The sequence below is a fragment of the Populus euphratica genome, unplaced genomic scaffold (assembly GCF_000495115.2).
Source record: "Populus euphratica unplaced genomic scaffold, PopEup_1.0 scaffold143.1, whole genome shotgun sequence".
Lineage (NCBI taxonomy): Eukaryota > Viridiplantae > Streptophyta > Magnoliopsida > Malpighiales > Salicaceae > Populus > Populus euphratica.
The window spans coordinates 94,992-104,343 of NW_011500029.1; the positions used below are offsets into that span (position 1 = coordinate 94,992).

At 33.4% G+C, this 9,352-nt stretch overlaps 1 protein-coding gene across 1 annotated transcript; it reads right to left on the reverse strand.

Moving 5' to 3' along the window:
• Nucleotides 1-6,539: 6,539 nt before the first annotated feature.
• On the reverse strand, nt 6,540-9,126 carry LOC105142363 ((-)-germacrene D synthase-like). Its single transcript, XM_011049956.1, has 7 exons — nt 8,947-9,126; nt 8,385-8,670; nt 7,923-8,295; nt 7,600-7,818; nt 7,314-7,452; nt 6,973-7,221; nt 6,540-6,881 (listed from the first exon to the last, which is right to left on the reverse strand). Exons 1-7 carry the CDS (start codon nt 9,070-9,072, stop codon nt 6,588-6,590), a joined length of 1,686 nt encoding a protein of 561 aa, XP_011048258.1. The 5' UTR covers nt 9,073-9,126; the 3' UTR covers nt 6,540-6,587.
• Between the last annotated feature and the right edge of the window lie 226 nt (nt 9,127-9,352).

The following is a 9,352-nucleotide window of genomic DNA, read 5'->3' on the forward strand; positions in this document are numbered from 1 at the left end:
AATGGTTTCATGCATGGACAACTGTTCTTTGCCTTCTTCCTCATCAACCGTTTCAAGCAATATAAATATTGGAGACGTTTTATCAGTGAAGGCATTGAAATCAAGCTGGCAGTTACCAGCACAAGGCCGTCTCTGGCCTATAAAAGCAGGAGAAAAAGACACTCAAGGGGGAGAGAGAAATGGAGAGAGCATAAGGAAAACAGAGGGAGGGAAAAAGATTTAAAAATACACAGAAAGCAAAAGGAACAGAGAGAAGAACTAAAGAAGAGAGTAGCTTCACCATCGTCTTCGTCCCCAAGCAACAGCTTCGCCTCCAGCTGCACCAGGGAATAAAACTGGGAAAAAGAGGAAGAGCAGAGTAAAGAGAAACAAAAAAAGCAGAAGGGAAATGCAGAGAAATAAAGAAGAATCGTTGGCCAGTCAGCTCCACGGTCCACAACTGCATCATCATCACCGCCAGCTGCCACTATCCTCACCGTGGACAATAGTACCGTGAGAAACAGAAGTAGAAAACAGAAGCAGAGAACACCAGAGCAGAAGTAAAAACGCATAGAAGAAGAAGAAAGGTCGACTACTGTCCAAGCCGTTCTCCGGTCAGTAACCGCCACCAGCATCGCCTTGAAGCCACCCAAGTCCACTTCTCTTCCTTCTTCTTCCTCCTCCTCCTCCTCCTCCTCCATTTCATCTTCTTCGGTTCCGTCCTCCACTGTTCACACTGCATGTGAACAGTTGAGAGGTAAATGATCAAGCCGGGTTTCGGCCTAGTTCAATTTTTTTCTCAAAACTTAAAAAACATTATTTCAAAAATTTATGATTTTTTTACAAAAATTTTTATTAAATTTTGCTCAGTATTGATTTATATTTTTATATTATAAATATATAAATCTGATATTAAAATATCTGATTTTGCATCAAAATATTTTTTAAAAAATAAAATAATAAAATATTTTGTTTTTATACATACAACCAATTTTTTTTTAAAAAAATATTTTTAGCATATAATTTTTATACATACAACCAAATTTTTTTTAAAAAAATATTTTTAGCATATATTTTAGTTTTAATAACTAATTTATTAAAATCACGATAAGTAGGCCAATATTTCAAAAAATCTAAAAATATTACTTTGTTTTCTTTTAATATTTGGCATTACGACCTTATACATAAAACATATTCTGAATATTAAATGTTTTTGTTGATATTAGAACGATTATGTTTTACATAATAAGATAAGAATTTTTTTACCAAAGATAACCTTTTTTAAACTACGATGAGCCAACTACTAGAAAATATGACAAAATTTTAGATTTTTTCAAACAATAAAACAATGCAGCTTCCTTAAATAAGGTATATTTAAGGTGCTAATATTTGTTTTTATACAACTAGTTTCCATACCCGATTTCCGAACTTATTAAAATTTTTAGTGATCAAAATATTAGATGACAACTCCCATTCTATTTTTTTTCAACTAATAAGATATAAAAATTTCATGTCTCCCTATATTTATTACATTGAGATTATATTAAAATATTTTGAAAGTGAATATTTTCATCATGACACAACATGCGTAACAAACCCTATAATATGGATAATTAAAGTGTCCATTCTTTTTTTATGATTTTTTTTACTTTAGAACACACATTAACTCTTGTAATTTTATTTTTTTTCATTTCAATTCAATTGTAATTATAAACTCTATGATTTGTAAAATACGTTAACTACTTTTTTTCTACCAAACAGAATTAGCAATTACTTGTTACATTTATTTGGGGAATTTATCAATAAATAATTTATACAAATTATTAATATTTCTTTCATAAATATTTCTATTATTTGTTTTATAACTTGATGGATGTTGTGATGAGGGCTAAAAATATATATCATAAAAAAATCATCATTTAGTAATTAGATAAAATTATAAATTCTAAAAATTAACGTTTGTTATAAAAATTCATATAAGAGATTAATTATATATAAAATAAGAAAAGAACAATGTTACTCTTATTACATTTTATATATATATATATATAAAATATTACAATTACTATATATTTTTATTTTATTTTTATGATTATCCTAATTATTTTCGGTTTATACTAAATTCATTCTTGATTATTTGAAAAAAAGATGTAGTCCCAAAAAAATTAAAGATGGGAAACGGTTATTAAAAAGAAAATCAAATCTTGACATCAGTATATTTTAGAAAAATACTAGTCATTTTGGTTATTTAGGGAAAAAAAACATTTATTGGTCCTCTAAAAAAAACTTATTTTTGGCAAGATGTCCTTTATAAAAAAACCGTGTCAAAAATTATAATTATCTTTAAAAAGAGAGATTATTGAAGTTGTTAAAAATAAATATTAAACTTGTATTAAAAGGAAGGATTAGGATTGAGACTTGTATCGATGGTACGTGGTATGAATTGGGCTTTGAGCCCATATGGATAGTAAGAAAAGAGTTTTTAAAATTCAAAAATATAAGCTTAATAGACCTTTTGATTTTAGCTATATCTTGATGACAAACTTATTATTAAGTTTAAATATATCTGCAACAAGTGTCTGTGTATATATTCAAAGAAAAATATTTTTATTAGATGCTAAAATATAATTTTTTTTTTGTTTTTTTCGTTTTTTCTTATAAACAAACGCACTAAAGAAATTACTATGATGGAATATGCAAAAATTGACTATTTTGGAAAGAGGTGGCCGGGGCGTGAATATTCAGAATTTTTTATTTGAATTCATGAACATTGATATGCCTAAATCAAACCCTCTAAGCCCATGAACACTACAATAAAAAATGAATTCAACCCAGATTTACAAAGCCATAGCACATTATGTATAGTCCAAGACAAATAAGCCCAACAAAATCTAAGAGAAGCCCAAAATTAAATTAAACCACTTCCCTTTCCAAGATCTTCTTCTTAACATTTTCTATCCATGCAAAGATTATGAAAATATACAAATAACATAAAAAAAATAAAAAATAGCAGTTTGAATTAACAAATTCAAACTTATTAAATATACAAATAAAAAATATACAAATATACACATAATGTTTTTCAAAAATATACAAATGATATAACTTAATTCTTATCTTATTAAATATAAAAAAATAAATTTATGTAAAAAAAATATAAAATAGCAGTTTCAATTAACCCTAGCATCATCACAAATTTGTAATCTTGATAATCAGGATCAAATTAATCTAGGTTCACCAAACTAGCAACCCAGATTATAAAATTGAGATAACTCGATAAAAAAAAAATCACAAAACCTGTTTATAAAAAAAATTAATGTCAACTTGTGTTATCTTTTCAAACTTGTCATCCAAGTCATTAAGCTAAAAATATCCTATTTGAAAAAACTATAAAACTCAATTCATAATTAATTAAATATTAAAAAATAAAATTAAAAAAAATAATTTTACTCTGTAAACCCACTTGTTTTGCAAAGCCTTCTTTCCTTCAGGTAGTGTGGTTAGCTCCCAAGATTTGGTCTTTAACAACGACTCCATCTCGTCCTTCATAGCTAACTCTCACTTGCTCGAGTTTTCATCTTGTAAGGATTCTTCATAAGTTAATGGATCACCACCATCTGTTAGCAAAATATAATTCAGTAAAAGTGTGAATCGTTGTGGAGGCTTTATAGTCCTTGTAGACTTGCAAATATAAACAGCTAGTTCACTTAGCTTTGCATCTTCTTGTGTAGTAGTGGGTACAGATGTGCTTAAATCTTCTTGTAAAAACTCTTGAGTTTTGTTTTATTCGGTAACAGTTTTGTTTTATTCGGTAACATCGAGAAGCCTTTCTAATATGATGAATTCAGATTTTTGTGGACTTGTGTCTGAATCAGCCATATCTGTTTCTGCACTTGATCTGTCTTTGTACAAAACTTTCTCATTGAAGATCACGTTCCTGCTTCTGATAATCTTTCTGTTCTGATTATCCCAAAACCGAAATCCAAATTCTTCATCTCCATAACCGATGAAGAAACATTTCTTGGATTTGGCATCTAACTTTTTGCGAGCATCATAATCTATGTGCACATAGAAAACACACTCAAAAACCTTTAAATAAGAAAGTTATACTTCTTTTCCTCTCCATGCTTCCTCAGGCAGTCTGAACTCCAAATAAACTAATGGTCCACAGTTGATCAAATAAACTGCAGTATGAATTGCATCAGCCCAAAATATTTGAGGTGACCCAAAATACAACCTCATGCTTCTAGCTCGTTTATTGATGGTCATGTTCATCTGTTTAACAATGTCATTCTGTTGTGATGTGCTTGGAATTGTCTTTTCCATTCTAATACCGTGGACAGTGCAATAATCCTTGAAACCTCCATCAGTGTATTCTCCTTCATTATCAGATCATAAGCATTTCAACATCAGACCTGATTTAGTCTCAATTATAACCTTCCATTTCTTGAAGTAAACGGTTCAAGGCAAAACTTGTTGTAAAAGCGTTTCAACAAAAGAAAGGGATTGACTACTCTGAGATATTTTCTTTAGTTGTGAAGCTTACAACAATTAGAGTTGTTTTAGGGATAGTAACTGCAGAAAATTTACATCTTGAACAATTAGATGTAAAAACAACATTTCTTCATGGTGAATTGGAGGAAGACATTTACATGCAATAACCAGAGGGGTTTGCAATACAAGGAAATGAGAATCAAGTTTACAAGCTAAAAAAAAGCCTATATGGTTTGAAGCAAGCTCCAAGATAGTGGTACAAGAAGTTTGACAACTTCATGTGCAGTTCGGGATACATAAAATGTCAGGCTAATCATTGTTGCTATATCAAACATTTTAACAACTCTTATATCATTCTATTATTATATGTGGATGATATGTTGATTGCAGGATCCAGCATGGAAGAGATTGACAAGTTAAAACAACAATTGTCAAAACAGTTTGAAATGAAGGATCTGGAAGCTGCTAAACAAATACTTGGCATGAGAATCATCAGAGACAAAGACAAAGGCATACTAAAGCTTTCACAAACAGAGTATGTTAAAAAGATTCTCAGCAGATTTAGTATGGATAATACAAAGCTAGTAAGTATACTTCTAGGGAATCATTTCAAGCTCAATAAATATCAGTCACCAAAAACTGAGCTAGAATATGGATATATGGATAAGATTCCATACGCCTCAGTTATCGGCTCTTTGTTGTATGATATGGTCTATACTAGACCAGACATTGCCCATGCAGTGGGAGTTGTAAGCCAATATATGAGCAATCCTAGAAAGCAACATTGAGAGGCAATGAAATGGATTATAAGGTACTTAAAAGGTTCATCGAAGACATATTTTACTTTCACAGCTAGAGGTTTGAAACTTGAAGATTTTGTAGATGCCAATCTAGCAGAAGATGTTGATAGCAGAAAGAGTACTATAGGATATATATACACTCTAGGAGGCACTGTTGTTTCTTGGAGTTCTACCTTGCAAAAGATAGTTGTTTTTTCAATGATAAAAACTGAATATGTTGCAGTTTCAGAATCTGCAAAAGAGATAGTATGGCTACAAAGTTTCCTAAAAGAATTGGGAAAGGGTACTTTGTATAGCGACTATCAAAGTGCAATTTTCCTTGCCAAGAATCCAGCATTTCACTCTAGTACTAAGCATATTTAAATCAAATATCACTTCATCCGACAATTGCTAGATGATGAGTAATTGTTGCTAGAAATGGTTTGTGGAAGCAAGAATCCAGCTGACATATTAATCAAAGGAGTTACACTTGATAAACTGAAGTTGTGTAAAACTTCAATTGATCTTCAAAAATAAAAGATAATTTCATTATTTGTCTTCAAGTGGGAGATTGTTAGTAGAGACAACAATGTCCCATGATATGCAAGTAGGAATACCTAACTCTCATTTTGCATATGGTGGAGGACACAAATGGGGGCATAAATCATGGCATGATTTATGCCCCTTCTCTCCCATTTTTATATATATAGATGTGAAGAGCTATATGTGTTTGTGTGTGAAACACAGAAAGAAACACACACAGAGAGTTAGAGAAGAGTTGAGTTGAGTAGAGTAGAGAAGAATTTTCTCTTTTTTTTTATTTTGTTATTTGTATTGTTTCTAAACTTAATTAATACAAATCAATAGCTCTATGAAATAGACAAGTTGTTAAATCATATAAATTGATGTGTGTTTGAATATTTAAATATCCTAACAAGTAGTTCAGCCGTAAGCCATTAGTCACTATCGCCTCCGACCCTCGCCTTCAAATTCGTCTCCAGCAGGGCCTGCAGAACGGGTAAGTTTCTCATTCCCTCCTCTTCCCTTATTAATTATATAGGCACCATGCTTAGCATGCGTTAACAATTCACGCATGGATATGGTTTCGGGCAATCGAGTAATTGGTTTGGGCAAGTAACTGAACTGGACTGGCTAACCTGTATGGCTAACCGAGGTCGGATTCAAAAAAAAAGACTGCATGCTTTCTACATTCATGGGATTCAAAAACTAGAGAATAATCTTCGTCAATGAATCGTACAGAGCATTATTGGGCCCCATGAATTAGTTCATATTAGTTCAGCAACATGACAGGTTTAAGTCTTAATTACTAGTTGATCACATTGGCACAGGATCAATGAGTAGAGCAGAAACAAGATCTTTGAGCGCAGTTCCAGCATTTGTATAGCCATCTTCATCCTTGTACACAACATCGATCACACGAGCAAGATTGAGAATCCTTGTCAGAAGAGGCATAGGGACAGCGGTTGGGTAGAGAAACTCTTCATTGATATCCTTCCATGCATCTGTAACTTGTTTTCGAAATTCACGGACAGTTTCTTGTTCGGTGGTGCCATGCTGTTTCATGTAACATTCAATGCTCGAGGCAACATGCCCTCTCTTTTGTTCGAACTATAGAAGTTCGCACACAACAAAATTAGCAATAAAATGACAGAAAATGTGTCGAAATTAACTGCTCTAGGAGTACAGATACAATCACTACCTCGTGGGACACGATGTCATCCATGAGTCTGCAAATTATCTCTGAGGCTTTAAGAATCTTAGGTCCACTAAATAACCAATCGAAGGAGTCCTTCGTTACAGCGTGTCCCATTCCAACAAAGGATGTAGCTGCTAGCATTGCATAGCCCGAAGTGACCAATGCAACAGCCATGTATTCCTCCATTGTTGGTGTGTGCTTTTGGTGGAACCATTTAGATTCAAGGTAGTAGGCTCGAACTTGATTCTTCAACTGAAAAATCATCAAACGTGTCAATCACTATATTTCAGCTGCATATCCCAAGAGAACCGGTCTTTTATTTTCAATCAGCCTGTGACACTTACTGCTTCTTTTGCATAGGAGACACGGCATGATCTTTCTTCAGTGACCATATTTTCCTCAATTTCTGTGTAGACATCTAGAAGTGCCTTGTAAGTCACTTTCATGTACTCTGGCAGCTGATCTACGGCAGTAATTTCCCACCTGTAAATAATTAAGATTGAAAGATTGGATAAACTGAAGAAAAATGGTTGTGAATCGAAAGTAAGAAAACAAAATTACAGAGGAAAATTAATTTTAGAAATTTGATACATAATGATGGTAAAATGTTAGAATGTGAATGGATCCGACCTCTCAATTGCATCAGTAAAGAGCTCGAGCTCTTCCGGTTTACCATAGGCATCATAGATGTCATCAATGACGGAAGTCATGGCAATAACTTTGGTCAGCAACCTTCGAGCCAAGAAATACTCTGGCTCAAAGTACACTCCTAATATCCAAAAGTAGCACTCTATAACCCTGTCTCTTGCAAAAGGCAGCTTCTTAGCAAAATCTAATTCTTTCCACCACCTAATTAATCAGCATTAATAAAAGAAAACTCTCAGTTGAATTTCAATATAGCAAAAGCTAAAACACAGTATATTATCTTGGAATAATCTTGTTTGCAAGCTTACTTTGCAATATCACTTAGTTCCTTTAGGTGTTGCTTTTGCAAAATGTTGAAGTCGAATTTAGCGAAGTTCAGTAAAACTTCACTACATGAAGGATCTTCTTGGTAGATAGAGAAATAATGCCTTGCCTCAAGCCTTGGTATGTTCTTGCGAATAGGCTGCTTTAAAGCATGATTTATTTGTGCTTTCAGCGGAGAGCTTGAATGGGTGGCCAAGAACTCTAGGTGGGAAGTAGTGAACACAAATGCTTCTTCTAGTACCTCATCTCCATGCACCCTGAGATGTGTAGCTTCATAGAAGCTTAAAATTCCTCGGGTGTCATTGACAAGGGAATCACTGAAGTTCCCTTGGCTGTTCTTGAACTTGCCGAACACATCTGCATTGGAACAGAAAACATTATATGAATGTAGAAACTAATTTTGTGAATATTAAATAAGAAATAAGCAAGAGAAGAAAAGTCCATACCACATGAGATTTTATAGCCTTGTTGTCTAAGCAGTCGAAATTTGAGAGAAATGGCGTATAGATCATTATGATGATCATCATCATCATCTCCATTATCGAAGTCGCAATGGGACCTGTACACTTCTCTTAGTATTTCATCAATCTCAATCTCAAAATGGTAAGAGATGCCTAAGCGTTGGATCGCATCAATGAAGTCCAGTGCTTGTGAAGGCTTATTGATATTGGCCATCAGCTCCCTTTTCAATTCTTCCTTCAGTTTTTTATGCTCTGCTTTGTCATTGGTTTCCTGATATGAGCAACAAGAATAACTTTTCTTGAAGGATTTTTATCTAAAAAACTTACGCTACAAAACAGAAACTCGTGCTTATAATATTTATCATTCCTTTTTCTTGAATGAGATCACAAAAATGATTATTGTTTGATTATATGGGACGGTGATTTCAGTTGTTCCAATCAGTTAGTGCGATGGCCATGAAAACCAATTGAGGCCTTCTCACTTAAAAGTGCTAGGAGGACAATATCCGCACGCGGTCAAGCACATGAATAAGATAATTATTTTTACCATGGAAGCGGTTGCGGACGAGAGAAAATGGTCACCCCAAATGCTAGGAGGAAAACTTGCACAACGGCGACTAACATTAGGCTCGACAGTAGCAGTAGAGAAAATTGCAGAACCTTCAACAGACATTTTCCTAGTATGATTTGGGAATTAGTGGGTTTCTGAGGTTCGATCGTTTGTGTTTTGAAGGGTGTTCTGTGATTCGAGAGCTCTTCTGCTCGACTATTTACAGGCTAAGGCACCTTATAAGCTTTATACAGCGCAATTATTCAAAAGGGACGTGACACTCACACACGTGTTGGATTGAAATAAACTCGTGTAACAAGAGTTGGATTAGGCAATTGAGTCAGTTTTCCTCGTAAGCTACATTTTTTCTTGTTAAATAACCTCACATATTTGACTTATCATC

Bases quoted from the DNA above. Each gene is read 5' to 3' on its own strand.
- LOC105142363 (XM_011049956.1), bottom strand. From the start codon at position 9,072: ATGTCTGTTGAAGGTTCTGCAATTTTCTCTACTGCTACTGTCGAGCCT. The intron at 8,671-8,946 runs GTAAAAATAATT...TGCTCATATCAG, and splicing joins CGTCCGCAACCGCTTCCATG to GAAACCAATGACAAAGCAGA. The intron at 8,296-8,384 runs GTATGGACTTTT...GTTCCAATGCAG, and splicing joins AGGCTATAAAATCTCATGTG to ATGTGTTCGGCAAGTTCAAG.